Raw genomic sequence first — 27,455 nt, 5'->3', positions numbered from 1 at the left:
GCTGGTAGGAACGTACAGTTGATTTCCCTACTTCCTTCGTCAGCGAAGCACGTAGAAGAACTGGACAGGCAAGCCGCCTCGCACCGACAGCTGTGGGTCGCAGGCGCAAAGTCCGAATCCGAGCCGCCAGCAGAACCATCATTACAAGCCATCATGCTCTTGATCGCATCGCTACGCACGTACCTCGATCTTGATTCCGCTCTGGAACCAATTTGGTTCACATCACGTATGCCAATAAAGTGCGCCGCCAGTGTCTCTTATTCCAAACAGTCCCCATCATATGAAGCGGGGAGTGCATATTTTTCCATCGTATAAATGAGGCTTTTAAAGCATCATACCCATGCGAGATTTGCAGGGCCCGCAACAATTTGTTATAAAATGCCTGTTCAATGGTTCCGGTGGGATGAAGTTATTGCGCATGATGTGCATTGTTGGTGATGAAGGAGGTGCCACTTCAGTTGAACATCTACGCTCGCCCTGCCTGCATCTTCTGTGTTTGTTTTGCACTGGTGGTTACAAGAGCACTGAGGATGTCGATCAAATCAGCTGCTCAGACCAGGCATGAAGAGTGCATGCCACCATTAATGTGAGTGTGTTTAGGAAACATGAGGCGTGAAAAAAACTGCTCTTTAATCGATGCATAATTTACTACAATGCTTAAGCAGCCAGCTTCAAGAGCTAGAATGACAACGACGTATCAACTGTTATATTAGTTTTTTTAATGCCACATGTGACCTAAAGCCAACTTTGTCACAGCTATTGTTTGGTTCATGGAACTGACAGCAAAAAAGTGTCAAGAAGAAATTCACTTATAAATAATTTAGTGGTCGTAGGCAAATACCATGTGCTGATCCATCTATTGTAATGTATTATGCTACCAAAATGAAGTGTCTATAGTCCTTTAAAGGACTACAGACACAAAATTGTTCCTAGCGTGTTTCATTTCAAATGACGCATTACCCCGTGGTAGTTGCCCGCATGCACACACAGAAGGGTTACCTTGGAGAGCTTCATCAGGGAGTGGTCGACAACTTTGATGAATGTGTTCAGCCAGAGTGGCTTCCACCCGCTGAGCTTCTTCGTACACCAGACAATGCAGAAAGCATGGATGGCGTTCTTCAGCTCCCCTTCTTCCAGCATATTCCTCACACCTGCAGTGCAACAAATGGAGTGAGACCAAGGCCACTGGCGCCTCGTTCCTGAACAGCACAATGCCTGCAGTTTATGCCTTGGTTTATGGGGTTTATAATAAGGGAGTAATTACTCATTGGCATCCACCCGGGACCACCACGGGGTTTAACATCCCAAAGCGCTATGAGGAACGCCGTAGTGCTCCTACTCCCACCAAATGAGAAGACAAGCACCAAAGGCCGGCTTCACCTTGAAACTATCGAGCGGCAACACTGTCACTGCACTCTAGGCACAAGCTACTTCTCCACACAAAAAACCACTGCAGCAGAAAGGCTCCCAAGTGAGTGGCCCACTTCCACTGCCTGTATTTTTATAATTAGTGTGAAAGCATTATTCCAATGGGTAAACCCTGAGCAAGTTCTTGCAATGTAAGACACTGTGAGAGCGAAATTGAAAGAACAGGAAAATAAAAATCAATTAACAATGGGGGACGCATAGGCTAGGTGGCGCAAGCTGCCGCCCGATACAAAGGGTAAAGCCATTATCCATCCATCCATGTTTGTGGGTTTGAGCGAAGTATCTTACGATTGTCGTTTTGTGCCAAGTGAAATAAATAAAAATAAATCAAACAAATATCGCTGAGAATGAGACTTGCGGCAATCCCACTCGTGGCGTGAACAGACCAGCGTTGTACGAGAGCACTACGCTACTGCCGCAGCCGACCACACACACTCTCGCGCTCTGCATTGCACATCACCTTCATCCATTTCCACGTGTGGCACATAGACACAGACAGAGAATTCTCCGTCTTCACCGCCATCATCATTCATGAATTCTGCTTTCGCAAGTTTAGAGAGAATCCAGGCAAAAATTCTCAAAATATTTTTTACCCAGACCACCGTAAGGTGTAACACCATATGAAAGAAAAATGTTTATTTGATCGAATAAAATTTTTTTTTACTGTTTTGAATTGTTAGGCATACCATGCTAATATGATCACCGGGTATAAAGCATCTGAAAAATATTTAGCAATTTTTTAATCATAATACCTTGCTCTGAAAAGTCCTCAATTTGCCTCTCATGCCAACAGCGATAACTCGCAAACAATCTAGTGCACATCATCATGCTTCAGAATTTATGCAGGTCTACCCATTAGCTGTGCAATGAGCTGGAGCAAAGAGTCCATGATGAGTTTGCCAGCAATTACTGCAAAAAAACTGAAAACATTAATATTCACTTTCCGAAAGCATGGATGTTCAGATAACAGACAACAAAAAATTTTTAGTGGATTTCAACAATCCTAGTCCGTGGCAGGTCTCTGAATGTAATAAAGGAGAGTGCTAGGTTTCAGAAAGAAATTTTCACTCAGTGCAGCATTATCTATGTTGGAGCGCTAAAATGCTCCACACCCATCGGAAAGTTCTCCCCAAGCGTTTCCCTCGTCTTTTTCTGCACGTGCAGCAGCTCACCTTCTTTTCCGTTTTTTGCTCTTTGTTTCATTTAGCATGGTGCAAGTAACAACTCAGCCTGTAACTTTTGAATCCCACTAGCTGGAATCATAATTTTTTGTGCAAAAGGTGGAAGATGGTTTGGTTTGGTTTATGGGGTTTAACGTCCCAAAGCGACTCACGCTATGAGAGACGCCGTAGTGGAGGGCTCCGGAAATTTCGACCACCTGGGGTTCTTTAACGTGCACTGACATCGCACAGTACACGGGCCTCTACAATTTCGCCTCCATGGAAATTCGGCCGCCGCGGCCCGGATCGAATCCGCGTCTTTCGGGTCAGCAGCCGAGCACCATAACCACTGAGCCACCGCGGCGGCCAAAAGGTCGAAGAATGTTTGTGGTTACACATAAATACAAATAAGAATAAAAAACGTCAATTTTCAAGAAACTGTGTTTCAAGAGAGTTGTCATACCTTAAGGGGGGACACTGGTCTCAGACCTATTTTCCTTATTTTTAGCCCAATCCTAATGAAGCTGTACCACCTTGCTAAGTTTTTTTATACTGATTTCAACAATGAAATTACCTTTCTCATAAATTAGTCTGCTCCCAAGATAATTAATTTTAATTAGTCTTTCATCAGTACCTCGGTACAAAAAAAAAACTGCTCAATAAAAAATCATTTTTAACCCATGGCTACAGGCTCCCAAAGCATCGCCAGGTGGCGCTGCTGCGCCTGATGTGCAGCGCCATCTATGGGAGAAAAGTAAAAACTGGGGCGCTGCTCGCTGCTCGCGCTGCTTTAACCACGCTTCTTTGCCCACGCGCTTTCTTGCACGTGCACGCGCCCGCGCTGTCGCGATGTATCGCCTGCATGAGCCGCAATAAGGTCGTTCAGACTGGCGCGCAGTTCCGCAACACAAACTTAATTAAAGGGGGGAAACTGATTAGTCGCGTCTACTGTGTGGAGCAGACGATCGACGACGAGGAGGAGCAATTGACTAAAATGCGTTTCTCGAGTGAGTAATAACGTCGTACTGTATGACATGTAACTAGAGGTAAGTCCACTGTATAATTATATGCTTGAAATATGCGAAGTACTATCAGCTCTGCGAAATACAGCGAGACACTTGTTGATTATAGTTGTCAGTTGCATGCGATGCGCAGGTCGATCCACTTACGTGCAAGTCGAAAGGACATGCGACCGGCAACAGTTCGTCAACATTCAATTCCACCTTGGGGGATTCCCCTAATCATTTGACCACCATTGTTCACACTTGCAAGTGCGACCTGCGGGTCGCCTTCTCGCTTGAAACGAAAACTCTCCGGATTAAAGGGACCCTGAAATGGTTTCTTCAATCATATTTTATTGCAACAACTCTGTAGAGGTGGTCTCTGCGAGTATTCTAGTATGATTCAGAAAGCTGCGCGTAGAACCAATAATTTACAAACAATTTTTCAAACTTGCCGCTCACAGCCGATTAGGGCGACACCTCACCGCGCGTTTTTACCCGCCCCTACCACTTGACGTAAACTGGGCAGCATTGGCCATGGACTGGGCGACCCTTCTCATTGGCTCTGCCAATTGACGTCACGCGCAATTTTTGCAATATTTCATTTGAAACTGAGCACTGATGCTCCTTGAAATGCTATTTTATTGACTGCTTATTATTTTTTAAAACATACGTATACAGAGGTAAGAATCCAGCGCATTTCTTGAAATTAATGTGGTACTTCCGGTAAAGAAGAAAATCCGTCTGCTCACAAAAGCATGTGTTTTCGTCACATCTTGACGCCTGCCTTTGCGAGTTTCCTAGCTGCGCCGACGAGTCGCTGCTATAGTGTACTAGAATTATATATATCGCTGCTGTCGTCGCCCTGTGGGTCTCGGTATGGCGTGTACTGAAAGGCTCGAAGCCCATCTCAGCGGTGGCTGCACGCAGCCGCGCTTCGAGCTCCGGATCCATGCTGTTCGAGCAGCAATCAGGAGACAGATGTGCGAAAACTTGGATGGCGCGGCACCGATCGTCATCAGAAAGACTGCCAGCTATACTCGAGCAGCGACAAAGCATGCCTGCTTATGTTGGGAGCTTTCGGCAACGGCACCGCTCGCGGGCTCTCCGAGCGACGAGCTCTGTTGCTGCCTGGCTGTCGTGGTCGTCGCTAGGCCTATAGCTCGTTTCGCGTCGAAGAGGCAGCGGCCGGCGCTTCGGAAGTCGCCTGAGCTATAATAAAAGGCTTACTCTACACATCGCTTTGCAGTCAACAGCATCATCTCACAATAAAGTAATAGTATGGTCACTTTCCGCGACGCCTTCAGCCGCGAAGCGAGCGGGCGCCAGGTGAGCCGGACCCCAACGTCAGGCCAGCGGCAGCTGCAAGGCGGTTGTAGCCAGAAATTTGCTCGTATCACAGTTGTTACCTTTACCAGCAGCTCTGTATTGGTCAGCGATCCTCAAAAATGACACATTTTTCACATTTCTTGGCCTAGGGTTTATTATTTACGTCAAGAACACTGTTTAGCTCATTTTTTATGACGCCGGCAGACCTGATCCAGGCCGGTCGGCCGGCCGGCATGCTCGGCGTACTTGACATTCGCACAAGGAAATACAAAACAGCCATTCTACCAGAGATGATGCTTCCTAGATTCGAGCAACGACAACATGTCTGTTCAAAAGTGGATCTTTCGGCAACGACACCGACTGCGGCAACGCCGGGCGACGAACTGCGCGCTGGTCCCAGGCTGCCCTAGTCGTCGCTAGGCCTAATGGTTTCGCATCGCTGACGGCGCTTCGGAAGTCGCTTGCGCTATATCAAACAGCCTACTCTTCACATCGCTTTACTGCGAACTCGTCCCATAATAGAATATATATTCGATTTCCACGACGCCTTCAGCAACGGAGCTAGCAGGCGGCAGGCGAAGCGCCGCAGCAGCGCCAAAGCGGCTATGGGATGAAATTTGCTAGTATAGCATTCATCACTTTTACGATCAGCTCGGTATTGGCCAACGACCGTCAGAAGTGATGCATTTTTGACATGCATCTATCCAAGGGCTTGCTATAAACGTGAACAAACAATACTAGCGGGTTTTTCACACGCCGGCGGCCGGCATCAAGGCTGGCAGGCCGGCCCGGCGTGGCTCGGCCCCGAGCGCCCTGAGGAGCGCGCTGTACATCATCACGACGCTGCCGCTCTCCGTGCTCGCTTTGGCTCCCGCTTCCCGTCGTTGCGTTTGCCGCGCGCGGCTCGTCGTTGACATCTAGCAAGTTGCACGCAGGCGACGAGCTGCGATCGGACGTTGCGACGCCGTTCGCAACAGCGCACCGCAGTGAATCGCACTCACTTTCGCACATGTGTCTGCGACCACCGGAAGTAAACAAGCAGAGCGCCTTTGCTTGACGTCTGCATGGGCGGAGCATCGGCCCGTCTTTTCTTTTTTTTTTCGGAGCGAGCCCCGCGTGTATGAGTTGAGGGTGGTATGTGGGGGAGAGGAGGAGCATCATTTTTAATCGGCGATATCTTCGGTGTTGATGGAGTTCGCTTAACACTTTTTGCGGTGCGGCGACAAGTGATGGAATACCGATCTCTCGTGGGCTTTTGCTAACCTTGGCAAAGAGCTTTTCAGGGTCCCTTTAACATTGCTTGCGCGCTTTCGAGAATTTCGTCTGCTTTGACCGTGTCTCTCGGTGCGATTCGCAATGCACTACGGCGACCAGGAGGATGTCGTGACAGTATTGATGTGCACCGCAGTTGTACAAGCGTCATGATGACAGCGGCAGCAGCGCGCTTCTCAGGGCCGGCCTGCCGGCCTGTTTGCCTACCGCCGCCGTCAGAAAAATACGCTAATATTGTTTGTTCTTGTTCATACCAAGCCCTGGAGTAGAGCAACGTCAAAAATGAATCATTTTTGAGGATCGTTGGCCAATACCGAGTTGCTGGTAGAAGTGATAACTGCGATACAAGCATATTTCTTTCCCAAAGCTGCTTTGCTGATGCCCAGTGCTGCTCACCTGTTGTCACCTGGCCCGCTGTTAAAGGCATCATGGAAATTGATCACGTCTTTGTTTTATTATGTGACGAGGAACATAGTAAAACGGTGACGCGAGTAGCACCTTTATTACAGCGCTGGCCAGTTCCGAAGTGCCCTCAGCTGCAGCATCGATGCGAAAAGGTTAGGCTTAGCGACGACTACGGCAGCGAGGGAGCAGCGCAGTTCGTCGTCCGGCATGGCCGCGGGCGACGCCGTTGCCGAAAGCTCGACTGTCCGCGGGCGGCGTCATTGCCAAAAGCTCGACTGTCTCGCCGATTGGTTCAGCGGCTTGCGACTCGCAGTGGAAAGGCTGGAAAATCGAGCAGCGAGCGACTTGCCTGCGCGTCGTCTGCCACTTTTTTCGTGCATGGTAGGGACAGACTCACTGGCTCTCCGAAGAGCGCGGCCGCATACTTGCGTGTCCGCGGTAAGAGTGGATCACCGTGTACATACGCTTTGGTTTTTACATTACGGCCTTCGTACTACCTCCTTTTTGCTTCGCCGAGACCGCGTCTGTCAGCGCGAGGATTGCGCCTCGCGCGACTCTCCCGTCGCACGTGCACACAAAGCTAGCAGGGCGTCTGCTCCAGCGGCGCCCCGAGTTTCCGCTGCTCGCCGCTTTGGAGCTGGCGTCGCGCTCCCAAACTTGAGCTTGGGTTCCCTACATAGTATGGTGAGTCAAGAGTGCAATAATCAAAACCATTTTTCCATTTTACCCTCATTAGTAATTTTACAGCACTTGGAATATCAATATTCAAGGTGTGAATGTAATGCATCGATAAACTTTGTGCGAAATTACAAATTTTTGAAGTGCGACTGAACAAATCAGCTTTGATTATTGCACACACTGTGCCTTCAGCTTCCCTTAGCAAACAGTATGGCATCTCTATCTGTCCTAGATGTTGAGATATTGACATACTAAGACAGCCAGAGGTCCAAAATTTTCATGTCATTAAATTGTCTGCTCCTGCATAAATTGAGCCCACATAATGATTTGAATTTAATATGCTCAAAATGCTAATTTCTTGAAGGAAAAAATTGGTACAGTTGAAAAATAATAGCTGTAGATTCCAAACATTTCATTTTTTGAAAATAGATTTTTTGGTCATTTTTTGGGTCTCAGAGACCAGTGTCCCCCCTTAAAGGCTCCAGGCAGAGTACTAGGTGAGTCGTTTGACGGACACTACTCTCCACCTGGTCGCCAACATGGATTGCGAGTGCTTAGGGCCTACAACCAGATAAGACCTCGTGTATGGAGGCGCCAGTGACCTGTCAGGTGGCTCCAGTCTGAAGAGGCACGCGAGTTGCGGCGCACACATCTCTTAAGCTGAAAGGTGCCTCTGCAGACTTGCAGTGAGGCTGGATTGGTCACAGCCATGGTGTGAGAATATATTCAGGTGCTGACACTGCGCCCGGCGGTGCGACCAGACCTTGTTCCCTGCTCCTGGCGCTTCTCTCGAATGCAGACAGATGGTGCCATACAACGGGGGCTTGTCTAGTCATCGAGCTGCTGCAGTCGCAATGCAGGCGTTGCGCAATTGTTTAACATGCACTTTGTTAAAGGTGCAGTGAAGAGGAATCTGAACTCGTCTTTCTGCCCCTGCGGGAACTCAATCTACACGTTCCCAGCATTCTTAGAAACTTCGACTTATTGCCCTGTGCGGCCGATTTCCCTAATTAAATCAGACTAACGTCCAGCTCCCGCCTTTTTTTTTTTTCATTCTCTCCGTACGGTGGGCGGAGTCGACCAACGCAAGGAGCCAGCTCCTTGGAGGCTTTGCTTTCGCTTTTTTTTGGTTTCCGTGAATAAATAGTTTCATTCGCAGATAATATAGCCGCAAAACGAGCCCACAGAAATAAAAATACACACGGACTATTTGCTTTCGCATATTACTCTGCCGATGGCAGAGCGGCAAGCCTCCATGACTGAAAGGCACTCCACGCGTTGGTCAACTCCGCCCATCGTACGGAGAGAATTAAAAAAAAAAGGCAGGAGCCAGATGTTAATCCGATTTAATTAGGGAAATCTGCCACACAGGGCAGATTTCCCTAATGTTAAGCCTAGAAGTCAAGGTTTCTAAGAATGCTCAGAACGTATAGACTGAGTTCCTGCAGCATATAACGAAGTCAGCGGGACGGCGAAAAAATTCGTTATAAGCGACAATTCGATATAAGCGACCGCTAAAAAAAAAAGCCATAACAGTCGAGATTTAATTGCGCCACAACTGCGAGGAAGCTGGCGGATGACCTTGAGCCGTCGCCTAGCAACCGCCGCAGCTGGCGGACGCCGCGCGGTGTCCGCCAGCTGCGGCGGTTGCTAGGCAACGGCTCAAGGTCGGTCTCTGTGCCTCCTCGGAGCACTACTGCCACAGCGAAATCGCAAGTTCGTGGCCAATGTAGCTTTCGCTACAAAATTTTCTCGTAGCACATTTGTTCTTCCAGCAACTTAGTATTGGTCCGCTATTTTCAAAGATGATACAGTTTTCAAATTGCTTATACCAGAGTTTATTATCTATATCAAGAACAAGCTTTAGCTCATTTTTGTGATCCAGACGGGATCCAGGCTGATCGACAGGCCGGCAGGCCACGGCCGGTCTCGACGCGCGCGAGCGAGCGAGCGCGTCGAGACCGGCCCCGGCTCAAAGGAGCGCGCCCTACGTCATCATGACGCTGCCGCTCTCCGCGGGCAGCCCGTCGTTGACATCTAGCAGCAGGTTGGACGCAAGCGGCGCGCTGCGATCGGACGCTGCGGCGCCGTTCGCAACCTCGCGCCGCGTTGAATCGCGCTCGCTTTTCGCACGTGTTCCCGGCATAACAACAAAACGCGCATTTAGACCACTTGTCTGGTCGAATGGCGCGAATCGAGCATGACCGGCCACTTTTCCGCGGTTTTCTGGCATCGCAAAGCGCGAGGAAAACTTTATTGAAGCTTCACTAGGCTCGTCAACACCGCCCTTCCCCCTCCTCGCCACCGGTTTACCCTTCGCCGTTGCTAGCGGTTCTTATCACGTTCTTATCGCAAGGCGTTGCGATAACGCCTGAGCGGCGGACATAAAAGATGCCGCGCTCCATCGCCACTTCTCCTCCTCGCCACCGGTTTACCCCTTGCAGCTGCCGCGCGGTCTCCCCGCGGTCCCAAGAGAAGGTTCTTTCGCAAGGCGTTGCGAGAACGCACGTGTGAGCGGCGGCGGCCGTAGAAGAGACGCAGACATTCGCTATGGAAGGAAGAAAAGAAGACCCAGAAGTGGTAGCGAGGGAGTTGGCTCAAAATCTACACCGCTCCCGTGGTGCTCCCAGTGCCGTGTGCGCGTACTGCGACAGCCATGACGTCAAACAAAGCATAAATGCAGCTTTTCGCTTGTATATCCAGGCTTCACCGGAGCTAAGCCACTGCCAATTTTTTTCGTGTGGATTCTGTCACGGGGAACACCAGGAATGCGCTTCCGACCGAGATTAACGGTTCGGGCGCGCTGCACCATGGAATTTGGCCCCGCTGAGCAGGGACACTCTCTTGGTGCCGGTTACTAGGCAGGTCATCGATCGTGGTACTTTTGTGGCCTGTTCTATGCCTGCATTCGTCGGCGGTATTAATTAATTTCGCACTGCATGCGCAAAGGGTCGCCGCCACGGCGGCGATGCCTCCGCTGGCCACTACGCTCTAAGCGCTTCGAGTAATGCGGCTTAAAATGCATGCGTTTGGGTCGGCACCGGAAGAAATTTCGAATAAAGCGATATTTCGAGTAAAGCGATTTCGTTATAACGAGGGATTACTATATATATATATATATACCTGTGCTTTTATCTTAATTATGTTGTGTATTTCACTCCCCTCTGTAATGCCCGACCCGGGCCCTGAGGGTATTCGAAATAAATAAATAAATAAAAAGTTTTTCAGCAGGCAGAGCTGCTGCCATTCCTCATGAACTGAGCTATGAAAGGTCTTACCATTCAGAAACTGGACGCTGCTGACCAGAGCATCACACACGATACCAGCACTGGCAGCTGCTTGACAGAGTGCAACCAATGGAAGGCACTCTTTCGCCTGAAAATACACAGGAGAAGGAATAAATCAAGGTGGCAATCAGCGGTTGCACAAAGTTCAAAGCATGATGCAGGCAAGGAGAACTACTGCATTTTACGGCCTACAGTCCACAGACTATACATACATGTTTGCAAGCCGATATTTCACATGGCGCGGACTATTCATGATGTAATTTTTTAAGATCCTCTGTCATATCTGAAGAAGGCTGGCAAGGCTGTTTAAACAAAAAAAAACAGGACCGATTGTGGCTGCAACATTTTTCCGTGCTAAATCACATAGCAAAATCAGCTTCGATATGCAAACAAGCACTGCTGCAGGCACTTAGAGTGGCTGCTTTTCAGATATGTGAACACATGTGAAAAGCCTCCCTGAATAACGCCAGAGGCATTGTATCGTTGTCCCTGCATGGTTGCGATGGCCACGAAAAGATGCGGAACCCTCCTGTCAGCATTCAAGCTCAGTGTAGTGGAGCATGCACAAGCAGTAAAGTTGAACAAAGCAGGCACGAAAGAATTTGATTGCAATGAAAAAGAAGATGCACAGATGTGGGCTGTTCCCCTGAAAAATCTGGGTTGCTCCTCTGACACATCAGCGGACAATCTAAAAAATTTATTTCAGCCGCAATTAGTCCCTGTGGACTATACACCCGGTGCAGACTGCAGTCCGGAAAATACAGTACTATCAAGAAAAAAAACACAAAAAAGTGTTCAGTGAGAGTCAGTGTCAAATTATTAAAAGGAGCCCCCCTTCCTACTCAACCAACCTGGTGAGCTATCCAACATGTTTAGGTTTATTGGGGTTTAACGTCCCAAAGCGACTCAGGCTATGAGGGACGCCGTAGTGAAGGGGTTTCGACCACCTGGGGTTCTTTAAGGTGCACTGACATAGCACAGTACACGGGCCTCCAGAATTCTGCCTTGATCGAAATTCGGCCACCACGGCTGGGATCGAGCCCGCATCTTTCGGGCCAGCAGCCGAGCGCCGTAACCACTGAGGCACCGCGGCGGGTAGACGAGCATGCCAGCCATGTTAGTATGCACACGGGGTGTCCTTTCTTTTTTTAAAGCTCCTCCACTGTCCAGCATACAGACATTCCCTGCACTGGAACTTCAGTCCCACTAACGGAGTTCCAGATTCTGGGACATCATTGGCAGTAAGGCCCCCCTGCGGTTCTTGCGATTCTGCCTAAGTCTTTTTTTCATCTCTCCCTCACCTGTGCATCCCCCACTGCAGGCCCCCCCCTCCCCTTTCCTCCATTGTGCTGTCACAACAGCTGGCACTGGGGTGGGAGAGTCAAAGCTTTCAGGACAACAGAAGGCACCCTCCAGCCTGCTCCTCATTACCAACAATAGGGTGGTTATGGGGTTCCTTCAAGAATGACACTGGAGGAAACAGGCTCAAGATGCACAAGGGTTTCCTCGACACATGTTGTGGAGCCATTGCACAGAACGACCTGTCGGACAGGAATTGCGAATGGCATTCGCAGCAAAGCTTGTCCAGAAGAAATAGAAGCCTGCACTAAAGAAACAGGAAATAATACTTACAGAAACGAGATGCTACACTAGGCTTCCCTTCCACGACATTACTAGCGTTGAGACTTTTTGAGCAAGCAAGATATGAAAGCGAAACGAAGACAGCCCCTTGATATCCTTTGCAAGCAGTTTTTTAGCTGAGCACGTAGGGTGGGGGCACAGTTTACCCTTATTTTCCTTTCCATACCTCAATTCCACTGGAACTCTGTTCACTAGCCTCCCAGTTTCCGCCCCATAAAAGAGTAGATACATCTGCTGTATACTTTCCTCTTGAAGGATACGGGTAAGCTGCTATTCATCACCCCCTCTGTAACAGTTCATGACTGTGAACTCAAGTATCTTGATCCATGCGCTCTTGGTTGTCGATGGAGTATATATTGCGTGTTGTTTCTAATAAAGCTTTCAGTTGGTAGTCTGCCTGTTGTCTTCGTCCCTCGTCTCAGCGCTGTTTTTTTCCCAACAAGCATGGCTGAGCTATGCAGTAGCACTAGTTACGGTAGGCACTTAAGGCCCTTACATGCTAAATAAAGGCCTTGAAGGCCAGACAGATGTACACACCTGGCAAGGTGTCCACAAAGCAAGCTTCAGGGACATCCGCAAAATCTGAACATGAACCTAGTAGTGCTACCACACTGCTGCTCCCAAACACATTCTCAGCCACACCTGCCAGGGCACTCTGAGACATTTATTTTGAGTTGAGGGGGGAGAGGAGGAGCAATATCTTAACCTAGCTTAAAAAAATTTTAGGCTCTGACAACAAGTGATGGAATACCAATCACTTATTTATTCTCAATGCCCCCAAAGGCCCTCATTCGAGGGTATTACATGTGGGGCGGGAGTGGGTACAAAGCACTCGTTCAAGGTTAAAATATTTTGAGATGAATTTAAGCGCACAAGAACACGCACACACGAAGAGGAAACACACAGGACAGGCGCTAACTTCATCTGATTTATTCGCAGGTAAGAGAGCAAAAATATATACATAAAAGGAGACATGCTCAATAAAGAAAAACATAGTCAGGTCACAAAACGTGCTCAAGATACCTGTACTCTGTCTATCTTTTGCAGGCATAGTACAGGTATCTTGAGCACGTTTTGTGAACTGACGATGTGGTTCTTTGCTGCGCATGTCTCCTTTTATGTCTATATTTTTGCTCTCTTACCTGCAAATAAATCGGATGAAGTTAGCGCCTGTCCTGTGTGTTTCCTCTTCGTGTGTGCGTGTTCTTGTGCGCTTAAATTCATTTCAAAATAAGCTATGCACCATCTAGCCCAAACAGAAGTTTTGTTAAATTAAGGTTAAAATATTCCACTAAAATAAAATAGAAATCACAAATTTCAGCCGCAGCTGCCGAATTTCGATGAAGGCGAAATTCTAGAGGCCCGTGTGCTGTGCGATGTCAGTGCACGTTAAGGAACCCCAGGTGGTCGAAATTTCCGGAGCCCTTCACTACGGCGTCCCTCATAGCCTCAGTTGCTTCGGGACGTTAAACCCCAATAAACCAACCAAACCAAACCAACAAATATTAATAAAAAATAGGCATCCACAAGAAGTCTCAACAATGCACATAGCAGCAAAATTTGAGGAATAAATAACAGCACCGAAAAAAAAGACACCGGAAAAAGTGCGCCGAGGTACAAATCAAAAAATATAAAATAAAAAGAAGACAAGGCAGAAGAAAGTAGGCTGAAAAAAAAAAAAAACCTTTTAGTTGTTGAAACATGAGTGAATAAGTTGTCAGATTCCGTGGCACTGTCTAATGGCAAAGCGTTCCATTCGGTTATTGTGCGCGGTAAAAAAGAATACGCATAATGGGACGACTGGCAGTTAATGCGTTTACTTTGTAAGAATGATCAGGACAAGATAACTGGAGTTCATGGAAAGAATTCACCATGAAGGGACGGATGGTGATAAAGCGTGTGGAAAAGTGATAGGCAGGAAATTTTACAGCGCAGTACAAGTACTAGTGCACTTTTTCATGGCTCAGTAAATACCACTTCATGGTCCCTTTAATTAAACTTCAAATTTTTCAAGTACCTTCCCACACTGAAACCCCTAACCAAATTCAGAACATGAACAAGTTATTTTGTGCCATATACAATGATATGTTCTTGCAAGGAGTGCCCCAATCATTCAGCCTCAGACTAATTTTGGTTCCGAAATCCGACTCAGAAATGCTTTAATGAGACCCCATGTGCATTCTGGAATGTGCAGTAATGACAGGACAAAGTAACCACACATTTGACTAAAACGCAATACCAGAACGAAACACTCACGGCATTTAACAGAGTATAAATTCTAATACTAACGCCTTTCGTCATTCATTTTTTCCGCCAGCGATTAGGGAATGGAATATGTTACCTGCAAATGTTGTTAGCTGTGATTCTCTGAGTAGTTTTCTTTGTCACCTGTCATAATTGTACATTTGAACTTTTTAGCAAGGCATTGCTCGTACTTTTTCAAAGAAATATTTTTCACACTGCTTTATTTTGTGTTGTTTAACACTGCGTCCTGCATTTTGAAACTGTCTCCCATGATAATCCCTTTTACAATGTTATTTCAGTTGTGTGAACCTTCTTTGTGATTTTTTTTTTGCGACGTACCTAAAAAAAAAAAAAAACGTACCCATTATTCCTGCAACAGCCTCGAAAGAGGCTAGCAGTATGTTCCAAATAAAGTAAACGATAAATAAATGCGAAGGAAGACAGTGAAGTGTGCTCTGCCTTTTCTGGGAATTACGATTCAGAGCAACAGCTGCACATGTAGGAGAAGAGTACAGTTACCAAGCCGAGACCTGCCACCACTATGCATGACCAGACAGGAGCTCACCGAAATCTTCTCTGAAATGGCCTGCAGCACGGTAGTCTTGAGCTGGTCGAACACGGCCCTCCACAGAGGCCCCTGCTCAGCGGAGGGCAGCTCCTGGATCTTTTGCGGGAGCTCTGCTCTGGCTGCAGCATCTTTCTGCAGGAAGAGAAAGCACGATGCATTTCCCCTCCTTTGGGCTTCTCAATGTTAAAACACAAAAATAAAACAATCAAAACTGAAGAGCAAGATCTTGAAAGAATACAGCGTAAAGCACTGAGGTTCATTCACAAAAGGCACAAACAGACTCGCAAACTAAACTAGCTGCAATCTCCGGGCTCGAAACACTATCAACTAGGGCAAAGCACGCGCGTCTAAAATTCCTCTATCAGCTTCTTCATAACATGTTCAAGGTTGATTCATCAATGTATGTTTCACTGTCACAGAAACGAGCATTAGGAAACCAGCACATGAATACACTAACTGAATATGTACATCACAGTGATACCTTTAAGCACTCTTTCTTCCCGCAAGTGACAAGAGAATGGAATAGCCTGGATGCATCCATTACTAACACGGATTCACTTTCAGTTTTTTGCTCTGAACTAGATACTGTGTTTTAAAAAAACACTGATGATTTGGATTAGTTTTGTCGATATTGTTACATTAGGCGGTGCATGCACTGATATGCGCACAAGGAAGGAAGAAGAAGAAGCTCGCAAGTTGTTAAAGAAGACAACGGTCGAGCAGTGTCAGCTGGTGCCTGCTGAAAACGCCTGTTGTTTGAAAGCCCTTGCAGTATGCGGTCTGTTGTGCCAATGTTTTCTTTTGAACTTGCCTTTCATGACAGTGCTTGTATAAATTTGTTAACTTTGTTTTTGTTTCCTGCACTGCAAGACTTGCTCCTTGTTTTGAATTTCAAAAAGCTGCTTTGAGTAATCAGATTCACTTTGTTAAATCTGATACATGTAATGCCCACCTGCAATGGTCTCAACTAGAGACTGGCAGTATTCAAAAAAAAAAAAAATAAGTCACCCCTTTTATTAAGTAAATAAACTTCCAGACAAGCATTGTCGCACACAGACGCTGATCGGCGTGCCTGAAGTTCAGCAGAACATACGGAGTTCACTGAGCAACAAGTGTTGACACGTTTTGGCGGGCGAGTTGGTTAAGCATCTTGAATAAACAGCGGGAATGACGACAAGCACAAGATACAAGGAAACGGACGACACAGCGCTGATTACTAACAACTGAGGGTTTATTGGTGATCACACAAGTACAAATACACAGATGTGTGGAAAGGTATAAAGTGAAAAAAAAAAAACATAAATGTGACATAAATGCACAATAAATAAAGAAGCACAAACAAATCTGTGTGCTTCTATTGCTGTTGTCACATTTATATATATTTTTTTGCACTTTGTATATCTTTCCACACATCTATGTATTTATACTTGCATGATCAGCAATAAACCCTCAATTGTTGGTCAGCGCTGTGTCGTCCGTTTCCTTGTCTCTTGTGCTTATAGTCCGCGCTGTTTATTCAAGGTGCAACAAGTGGCTAACCATTCTGAACAAAAAACAGCGCAAGCTACGAGACCTGGGGCGAACAACAGCTAACGGACGGGTCTGGGACGCGCGAAGGCGTGTCGTGAGCCAGCCGTTTCTTCACGGGACCCCCAAACTCTTCCGCAGGTTTTCAAGCGCATTTCGATCCCTCCGATAGCCCTGTCCGAGGTACGCGATTTTCAGCACTCGCTCACACGTGATTCAAAACAACAAACCTCGCACGGTCAATCCAGTAAAAAAAACTGGCCGCACTGCTCAGACTCGTGCTGAACCTTGCTGCGCGGTCCCGCACGTTGTTTGAAACAAAAGCTCATCCACCAGTGCGGGCAGCAGGCTCAACAGTCTGCAATACTGGAACACAAGTTTACACTACGGTTTCCGTACATTATTTTGAAACGAATTCAAGCGCACAACACGCACACAAGAGAGGAAAGACACAGGACAGGCGCTATGTCCTGTGTCTTTCCTCTCTTGTGTGCGTGTTGTTGTGCGCTTGAATTCGTTTCAAAATAAGCTATGCACCATCTAGCCCAAACAGAAGTTTTGTTAAGTTTCCGTACACCACGTTTCGTGCCATGAGTGAAAAGACGCGGTGCCAATGGCGCCCGTTTTGAGTGCCACACTGAGTTTCCGCCAGTACGTGGACGTCTAAGCGAGAAATTTTAAGGCGAAATCCTTTAATGGCTCGCGGCGTCCGTTCATGCTCGCAGCGTCCGTCCCTGCTCGCGGCGTCCGTCCGTGCTCGCGGCGTCCGTCCCTGCTCGCGGCGTCCGTCCGTGCTCACGGCGTCCGTCCGTGCTCGCAGTGTTCGTTTTATTGCGCTGTTACATAGGAAAACAGTTGAGCTCAAAATGATAGACGACAGAAGAATTACTCACGTCAGACGCTGCCGCTAACAATCCTTCTAAGGTCGCAGCACCGCGCTCCATTTGCACAATTCAAAAACGGCAACTGTTCGTCAAGTTTCCTACGTTTCCTCAAGACAAAACTTGTTGACGCTAACACGCATGAGCGGAAACCATGAACTCATTAAAACCGTAAGGCTCCAGCCACTCAAAGTTTTAGGGCCGATACTAAACAGCAAACCACTCGCGCTAAGACGCTAAAAGTTTTGGCGCCGAGAGCTAACGGCTAATCGTTCGGCCGTTCAGTGAAGCTCCGCCCACAAAAAAGTAGTCCGCTGCTTACACGTTTTTTGTTACTAAAGCAAGAAGCTTATAGCAAGAAAAAAATTATGAGCTCTATACTTTTGGATATGTGGATTGTTTTATATAGTCAAACGTTAAAAAAATGTTTTGTTTACTGATCAATTCGCGCTACAAGGCACACACACACGGAAACACAAACGGACGAAGCGCACGAACGAATGCGCTTCGTCCGTTTGTGTTTCCGTGTGTATGTGCCTTGTAGCGCGAATTGATAAGTATGAAGCACCAACTAGCCCCCGCTCTTGCATTGTTAACGTTTTGTTTACTGTTGTGACTGGCCGGCGGAGTAACATAACTGTTTTTTTTTTTAAGTTGTCTTATGTATACCATAGTAGTCTCACTGATCTCCACTAGGTGGCTGGATGCCGCATTCCCGCTTTCCAAGACGAGCGCGAGTGAAGCCACCGGAAGTTGGACCGCTTGTCCCAGAAGTTGGGTGTCTGCTGTGTATTTCAATGCAAAAAGTCGCGACTTTCGACCTTTCGTTCTCAGTTTTTTGCGCTGTTGTCGAGTAATGTCTGCTGTTATATGAAAAGAACAAGCAAGCTGAACGCGAGAAATGTGAGCATTGTGTGCAGAACCCTGTAATTTCTGTGAAAGCGAAGAAAACAGGCATGCAGGTCTCACCCTGCCTCGGCAAAGGGGTACGTGCATTGAACACTATGTTCTTGCCTGGTTCCTGTCTTCCGAGCGTAAAGGAGAAGTTGTGGAATGATGATGAGGCTAGGTCTTCTTAAAACCGAATTTTCGTGCAGCAAAGAAAAGGCACAGCGCGTGAGGAATGACTGACAAGAAAGACGAATGCTGCAGTGCGCGTGAGAAGCGCTGTTAGAAGTCAAATGCACCAAGCACCACGAATTAAAGCCCATTCAGGCTTAACTTGCTCCAATACGAATCAGTACATGACATGCTCCGTCGAAAAAGCAGTACCATACCTTTTGGAGGCGCTAATGTGAACCAACCGAACACCGTCGACACCTCACAAGATAAGTAGCCTAGCCCTCGCTCCTTCGCTAAATATCGACTGTTGCGGAAATATACGCGCCCCGTAAAATTATTCTTTCAGCTAAACGGGCGCATTGTTCGAGCTCAAATTTCGCACAGAAATGGCATTTGGTCGGCAGAATTGTTTAATACCACGTTTGCTTGGGGCACTTACCTGATTCGAACAGAATAAGTCGGATATTCACATCGTCTGCGGCGACGACGAAGGAAATTAAGCCGCTCTGTCAGCGATCGCACTGGTGGCGCCATCTCGTTTGTTCGCCGCGAAGTTTAAGCAAATGTGGGGGATGTTTGCGGGAAGTTTGAAGGCTCTCTTTCAAATGTTTTTTAATTGGTCACAAAAAACGCAGTTTGGCAAAAACTGCGCGAAATTCGCAACGTTTCGAATGCCTTTAGCAATAAATCTTTTCGAGCTTCGAGTGTCGTCTGCTTTCGTCTGTTCGCTACCGACTGCAGCTTCTGAGTCTGTGCTTTCAGTCTTGCCTTCTTTCGTAAAGTACGGAAGCTTACTACCGACAAATGAGACCGTACACTGACGAAGAGAAGGCCATGGCCGTGTCATGGATGTGCGCATCCAATTCCATGCGCTTCGTGCGTAAGAAGTTTCGTGCGGAGTTCCATCGTCGACCGCCGCATCGAGAATCTCTGAAAAGGTGGGTCGACAAGTTTCTGTCAACTGGAACTGTCGGAAGAACGAAAAGATGCGATGTTGGAAGCTCCAGGAGTTTTATTGCTCATGCAATTGAGGGCGCTTTCGACTCAAACCCACGGCTTTCCTGCCGACGCGCAGGTTTGCTATTCGGCACCACAGCGTCAACAGTGAGCCGACACCTTAGGAAGAAAGGACTGCGTCCTTTCAAAGTTCGCGTGCTCCAAGAGCTTACCGCCCAGGACCTGGCACAACGATTGGAGTTCTGTCGCGCAGAACAGAGAAGAATTGCTGCAGACCCTGGACATCTGCAGTTCATACTCCCAACAAACACAAAACCTCCTCAGAAACTCCAAAAAAGGATGGAATGTCCCAGTCCCAGTACAACGTTTATCAAACGTTTCCAGACCATAGAGGCACGACATAGAAACACAAGCAAAAAGGCAGTGCTCCCACTAAAGGTCTAGAAACGTTTTTTCTGGAGTGTTAAGCAGCAACAAAAGCGAGTTAATGCATTTTCGTCCCAGAAATGTAACTGGGCATAACGTTTTGGGACCAATGATTTTCAACAAGAAATAAAAATCGACTGCTCGCGCTCTCTTTTCTCTCTCCTTCGCGCCACAAGCTGCGGGGAGGGAAGGTTTTGCTCTTGCACTCGTCGTTTTGAGAGATGAAACGGCAGTTTCATTAGAACAGCCGAAGGAAGCGGTTAACCCCGCATCTCTCGCGGTGCATGCGTTTCTCGCACGTGGGCCGTCGGCTCCGTGCTGCAGGCAGGCGGCGGCGGTCAACATCTTTCCCGTCTTCTAGCGTTTTCCCAGCTTGCGCCCAACTTCAAAATTGTGTGGTGGTCCCTCCAGGCGTCTCCGACTATCGGCACTCCTCGCTGCGCCGCTGTCTAGCAGAAGTGCGGTAATGGCCTCCCGTCGCTCGCCCGGCTTCCTCGCTGGACGGACGCCATTTTGCGCACGCTTATTCGCGCTGCCCCAGACGTTCGAGCACAAGCCCCAGCGCGCGGCAGTTCTTGCTCTCGTCACTGCGCCAACTGGGCTGTCGTGGACTTCGTAGCTACGGATTCACGGAAGTTTTCCCGCGCACCTCGGCGTGCCCACACCATTCCTTTTGGAACTGATGCCGCGGCTGCGCATCGCAAGTCCTTTGCGCAGCTCCACGGCCCTACTGATGCCGCTGTTCGAGGCGGCGTTCGTGGCAGCGGAGTTCTTGGTAATAGGTGACTCCTCGCACGCACCCTGCATTCCTGAGCGCCTCCGACGACTGCAGCACGTTGGTGGTGGCAGCGTGGCCGTCTACTACGGTCTGAGGCGGGAAGGACCTTCCGAGACCCACCACTCTCTTTCTGCGAGTGCCCATGGATTAGCCTGCTCTACCAACTTCGCCACCGCGCAGCCATCCTGCCGCAGCGGTATAGTTTGTGCAGTGTTCGCGTGGTTATATTGACTCTCTTCCACTGGATTAATCGTGCCTTGATCTCGACTCCCACGCTGGACTGTGCCGCATGCGCGGTCTGCCGCACCATGGATGCAGCGCGCCACCGCACGTACCTGAGCACGTTCACCTTCCCGCCTGGCTCCAAGCAGTCTTATCCCCACACTTAGTCACAAGAAAATAAAACTCCCAGGATCGTTACGAGGATGTAACGCGTAGTTTGAGCGCTCGCTGTGCTGTGAGAAGGCGCAGGACAGAAGCCTGCGTTTAATTTATGGTTTCAGCTGTTGCAGCCTTGTATTTCATCCCTGGGTTTCCGTAGGCAACGTCGTCAAGGTATGTTGGTTTATTTTAATTATTAATTTAATTTATTTATTTAAGCATACTGCAGGCCCTTTTCGCATTTTTTTTTATTTTCGCCTAGTAGAACTAATATTTTTTTTCTGTTTTGATAACACGTCGCTGAAGCTTGCTCCGAGTCTCTAAGCGTGAGGGGGGTTTCAACTTGAAGAAAATCCGTGACCTGAAACTGCGTGTCTGCAGCGTACGCCCATCTCGTCTTTTCTTTTGTCACCGAAGTTGCTCTTTACATACGTTTGCTTTTGCATGTGCATATCTGCTTTTGAAGCCCTTAGAATGCTCGTTTAAGGTGCATCAACTTTCAGCCTGTATTCTGTTTTACTTGCTTCATATTGCAGATTTCTCAGGGCTGGAGAAAAAAGTGGCCATCATATGCATGGCGCCGTAGTGTTATGTACACTGTGTATTAAATGGTGCATACGTTTGCGTCTGCTGTTTGTATTCATTGAGATTTGCGCCGTTGAACGTAAGTTTTTCGGCACGGACTTTCAATTCGGTCTGTATTGTTTTTCTTTGACTGAAACATGAATGCATTTTGATTGTGGTGGTGTATGGTGCGGTCGCCGGCATGGACGACAGGATGCAATTCGTGCTAAGAGCACACCTAGTAAACTGAAATTACTTCTGTATGGCGCTGCTATTTGCTCTTATATGAGCCAAATCGGGTGACTTTTTGAGTTCATATTTCCTTTGTGTGCAAAATGCTAGGACATTTCACGTAAACGGATAAGTGCAGAACGGCCGAGCCAGCACGCATTCAGACGAGTGGAAAGGTGGATTACACCACCTGTAACGTAAGTATGCACCTGAAATTTGGCACATATGTGCGCTTGGATGCCTGCAGGCTGCACGAAAAATGAGGAATAATTTTATTGAACCAGAGCCGAGAAATCGAGCATTAACCTTTTGGGGCTTTCCATGGGACGCACAACTTTTTGGACATTGCTAGTTGTGGGGACGTTTTTTAGATGTGTTCGGGAAAAATGAGCACCTCCTGGGGAGATTCCAAATGTCCCGATGGGTCATTTTTGGGAGATTTTGAGGAGGTTTTGTGTTTGTTGGGCTGTTCACTGATGAATCTATTTTCCATCTTGACGGCGCAGTGAACAGGCAAAATACGCGCCAGTGGTCCCGGGAAAACCCCAGGTTTTCAACAACACGTCCTGTTCACTCTCCAGGTGTGGCAGTTTGGTGCGGGATTTGGAGAGAAGGGGTCGTAGGACCATTTTTTTTCAGTGATACTGTCACTGCCGACTCTTACCTGTCGCTGCTGCAGAACGATGTTCTGCCTGAACTGAACGAAAGACACATGCAGCAAGAGGTGTGCATTTTCCAGCACGACGGTGCCCCAGCGCACTACGCCTCAAAGGTTCGGCGTTTTTTGGATGAGAATTTCACGCGCAAGTGGATGGGCCGCGGGTCCGAAAACATGCCCTGGCCTCCGAGGTCACCTGATCTCACCCCGTGCGATTTTTTTGTTTGGGGCTTCATAAAATCGCTTGTATACAGCGCCGGCACACTGACGAGCATCGCTGCGCTCAAGGCCCGCATTGAGGACGCGTTTGACCAGATCACTGATGAAATGCGGGCAAACGTGTTCAGAAACTATGAAGAGCGCCTGGAGAGGTGCATCCAAGCCAACGGCGGCCACTTTGACGTCTGAGCTGCACAGGATCTCAAGAACAAGTCGCGAAACGGCCCTTATCAGGGCCACCAAAATCCTGCCTGGTGGGAGCTAACGCACCGCCGCTACTCCTTACCCGATCCTCTGCAAATAAAGGAGAACCAAATGGTATCTACACAGATAGCATAATGCAAAAATGCTTTCAGGAGGGTGTCAGAGCGCTCATAGCGTTTATTCTGTGGCAGTGTACGACATCAAACCGCACCGGTAGCGAACAGACGAAAGCAGACGACACTCGAAGCTCGAAAAGATTTATTGCTAAAGGCATTCGAAACGTTGCGAATTTCGCGCAGTTTTTGCCAAACTGCGTTTTTTGTGACCAATTAAAAAACATTTGAAAGAGAGCCTTCAAACTTCCCGCAAACATCCCCCACATTTGCTTAAACTTCGCGGCGAACAAACGAGATGGCGCCACCAGTGCGATCGCTGACAGAGCGGCTTAATTTCCTTCGTCGTCGCCGCAGACGATGTGAATATCCGACTTATTCTGTTCGAATCAGGTAGGTACCCCAAGCAAACGTGGTATTAAACAATTCTGCCGACCAAATGCCATTTCTGTGCGAAATGTGAGCTCGAACAATGAGCCCGTTTAGCTGAAAGAATCATTTTACGGGGCGCGTATATTTCCGCAACACGCGATATAATTCGGTAAAATGGTCGCTGCGAAGTAAGCTGCCTGGTGAATGTTTCAACCTATTCTTTCTTATATTTATCCCCCATTGAAAGCATAACTTGGGCTTGAGCGTGGGAACAAGCATCACAGTAAAGAGCAGAGTTGGCGAAGCTAGGCAAACGGGACGACACCGAGCCGAGTAAACGAGGCTCCATACGTGTAGCGACGTCCTGTCGTCTGCTAGTGTAGTCCCATTGAGGTGCAATGGGCCCTTATTTTCGAAACGTCTTTCCCGAAGACTTCGCTGGTCTCCTCACTCAGTTGATGGCGCAACAGGTAGGCATTGTCATGTAAAAAGACGAGAACGACGAAATGCTAAGTAGGAAAACAAAACTGGAACTGAAAAACCGTGCTGAGGTCCGATTTCATGCACCGCCAAAGGCTGACTTCCGGGACAAGGCCACTTACTTCCGGTGGCTTCACTTTCGGGTGCCCGATGCGGCATCCAGCTCCCCTAGTGGAGATCAGTGAGTAGTCTGGATGTATGGGGGGAAAATACTCAAGAGAGAGCGTCTGGCAATAGCCTTGAAGCCTAGGCATAGAAAGTAAAAGGTACGGGACCTCTTTTTTCCTTTCTTTTCTCAATTCCTCCTTTATCCCTCACCTTAGAGCGCTGTTCAGGTGTCCACCGGTAAGTGAGACAGATACTGCGCCCTTTCCTGTCCTCAAAAACCAATTTTCAGGCAGTCGGTTCCCCTGATCAAGTCTATAGCGTTTCTAAGAAACTCTACAGACGCTATAAATGCTGTTGCTTAAACAATTTAAGAGGTTTTTAATGGCATTTCAGAAAAGAGAAACCTTTTATTGGCGTCAAGCGCTGTTGCGTTTTCACTGCGTTTGCGCGTGGGTATAGTGTACTATATGGGGTAGTGTGTTCAGGCCACAGGCGCCGCCGCTCACCATGCACTGGCGTGTCGCGGCGCGCGTCGAAAGTGCGGCGGCGCTGCTGTAGCATGGGCTGCAAGGTAGATGTACTATGGTAGCGTAGGCTGCACAGAAGTCCATACGTTCAAAACATGGCGGCTCATGGTGTGCAGCCAGCGCCGTCTTCGAAACGCGTGGACAACTAAAAAGTGACGTCATAATTAAAACAAAAACGCGACGTTGAAGTCACGTGTTTTAGTGGCGCCATATTCGTGACGTCAGCGTCACGTGCTGCTTGGCGGGAAAAATAAACTGCTGAACGCCGCGACGCTTCAGCTCGACGGGCAGTGGATGAGTCTGGCTCCCTGAATTTCACGAAGGACTCCATGATCACATATCATGATCTCACCAATCATTTTAAACTAGAGAGGAGAATTTTTCCCCCTCCAGACAAAAGACTTACTAAAGAACAAGAGGTTACGTGGCGTCGTCTACAGACGAGATCGATACGCACCCCATCACTCCTCGCGCACATTTATCCAGATCTTTACAACCCAAACTGCAAACACTGTGGCCACCGTGCTACCTACGATCACATCCTGTGGGACTGCAAAATAGAGCCACCTCCGGGTGATCTAGTTACAGCTCCTTCTCTCGAGCGGTGGGAGACCGTGCTGGCTAGCTCTGACCCCAGAACGCAAGTTTTGGCGGTGGAGTGGGCTGACAAAGTCGTCGAGGGCTATGTACTCTCGACCACTTAACGCGACCTCTTGCCAAGCTCTTCCCGGCGAATAAAATGTTTTACAATCAATCAGCTCGACACGAGAACGAAGAAAGAAGACACCACGAGTGCCGACCACCAACGCTATTTTTTGGTTGTCAGTTCTCGTTGTGCCTTTTTCCTTCGTCCTCGCCTCGGGTGTCGCGCTGAATGTCGCAGGTGTAGCGCTGAAGCGATGAAATGTGACGCCGCCAGACAGGTTATCGCCCGCACATCGTACAACCGCACACCTCTTTTTTGCGTGCGGGGGCCCCATGGCCACAGACGATGCCCTTTTGGGGCAAAAGCGACAGAACCGCACCCAACCGAACGAAACTACACAGAAGCGCTGGCAAAAGGGAAAAGCGGAAACTGTACACGAACGATGCACACCAAGAACTCGAGCAACAAGCAACGAGGAAAAAGTTGGGCTAGCAGAATCGAGTTTCAAACAAAAGCAAGCAGAATGATCAAAAGATATGACAAGGGTATGATATCAGAGCACCGTCAACCTTGGCATCGTCCCGCTGCCATTGCCGCTGCTCTGAGCGAACGCTGTCATAAAAATTTTTACAAAGCAAGCGCTATACTTTCTAACAAAATGCACACAACTAAAACATTTTAAAAAGGAATCACTGCAATTGTTTTCGAATGATTTTGAAACACAAAATATGTCCTAATTATTTTCCTCTTCTAGTCGTGTTTGTCCACTCATTTCATTTTGGCGCTTTAGTTCCTCCACTAATTTGATGTCGCTAGCACTTGGTTCTGGACCGCCATGGAGGAAATGTGGACCGCCATCATTCAGGCTCCGGCTTCGCGACCTATTTCAATTGACCTTGTGGGCTGTCGGGAAAAGGCGCGCTTTTCGTTGTCGTCTGCTAGTCAGTGACGCGTACGCGTGCATTGACGCGGCTGCGTGGTACGCGGCTCACAGAAAGTTTTTCATGTGATCCCTTTCTCGTGCTATAATTGCCGCTGGCCGTCCGACAGTGAAGAAATGCCGAATCGTCGGCGGCAATGGCACTGCTTTACACCTGTGTGCACAACAGGCTACCATTGGACTAAGGGTGAGCAGCCGTCGCTTTTCGCTGTTCCAAAAGATGAAGCGCGCAGGAAGATCTGGGAGCGGAATTTGCACCGGAAAGACAAGACCCTGGATGAAACGGTATGAAAGCTGCACTTCGAGCCATCGTGCATTCTCAGAGATTACGCTCACGTTATAAACGGAGGAGTCCGCATACCACGCGGGAAACCGGAGTTGACGCCGGACGCCGTGCCGACGTTGCTTCGCAATAACCCGAGCTACTTGTCATTTTTTTGTCAAGGGCATCAAACAGTCGCGATCGAGAGGCAGGGCGAAAAGGAAAAACTGCATGCGAAAATCAGACAATGTTCATAAGTATGCCACCGCGGCCGTCTGATCATGAATTGGTCACGATTTCGAGGTCGCGTTTCCTGCTCGCTGCAGTATGCACAATAGTTTGTTCATTACCCTTGTGTTCAAACTTTCCTCGGCAGCAGTACCCGCTGTAGGTTCTCTGCGCCTGTACACAATGCAGCTATTGGAAAAGAATTTGGAGCTGCTTTTCCGCAATTTTGGCTGTTTTGAGGCCGTCTGCTAGTCACTGCTCTTTTTTTTCTTCCGTGTGCGACTTGTCCTATCGTATTTAATTTTATTTGTCGTGCATGTACAATGACAATCATTTACAGGACACGTGCAGCAAGGCGAAAGCGTTTCCTGGCCACTATTTGTTTTTATTTACTTTTTAGTTTTCATATTTTTTTGCTCCTTTTCTTAATATTATTGTTCTTTATTTTTATTTTCACATCTTAATTTTATTTTGTTTTTATTTTTGTTTATTTTCTTATTTTTATTTTCCTTTCCTTGACTTTACTCCTTTTATTTATGAAGCCCATGAATAACTACATGCGCCTTTATTCATGCTGGAACCTTGAGCCTATGCTTGAGCCTTAAGCAGTGACGCCGAAAGGCGGACGAATCTGCCGACGCGTCTGTCGACACGGCTTCCGACGCGTCTGTCGACACTCCTGCCGACGCGTCTGCTAACGACGGTATATGAAGGCGAAAAATGCGACTGTCCCGCTAGCTCACCGGCCCATAAAGCGTCCGTAGCTGAAGCCGCCAGCTTTCCCTCTTGTACAGTGCTCTAGAACAGAACTTTGGAAAATGACTCCCGCGCCACGGGCCGCGCAGACGCGTGCAACACCGAGAGGGAGCGAAAAACTG

The 27,455-nt window shown here is 48.0% G+C and overlaps 1 protein-coding gene across 2 annotated transcripts in view; it reads right to left on the bottom strand.

Moving 5' to 3' along the window:
* Nucleotides 1-17,767, bottom strand: part of LOC149326015 (condensin-2 complex subunit G2-like) — an 88,672-nt gene extending 70,905 nt beyond the window's left edge. The window contains exons 1-4 of one of the 2 annotated variants that reach the window (XM_089565140.1): nt 17,434-17,767; nt 15,011-15,145; nt 10,552-10,648; nt 1,000-1,151 (exon numbers count right to left, since the gene is read on the bottom strand). In XM_089565140.1, the coding sequence (XP_089421266.1) occupies nt 1,000-1,151; nt 10,552-10,648; nt 15,011-15,145; nt 17,434-17,484 (435 nt within the window). In that variant the 5' untranslated portion in view covers nt 17,485-17,767. The remainder of the gene's footprint in view (nt 1-999; nt 1,152-10,551; nt 10,649-15,010; nt 15,146-17,433) is intronic. The other variant, XM_089565141.1, reaches the window with a different exon arrangement.
* Between the last annotated feature and the right edge of the window lie 9,688 nt (nt 17,768-27,455).

This window comes from Amblyomma mixtum, chromosome 10 (genome assembly GCF_055824585.1).
Source record: "Amblyomma mixtum isolate Tamu chromosome 10, ASM5582458v1, whole genome shotgun sequence".
In the NCBI taxonomy this organism is placed as follows: domain Eukaryota; kingdom Metazoa; phylum Arthropoda; class Arachnida; order Ixodida; family Ixodidae; genus Amblyomma; species Amblyomma mixtum.
Note: the sequence above shows the minus strand (reverse complement) of the source record. Positions and strands in the feature narration are given on the sequence as shown.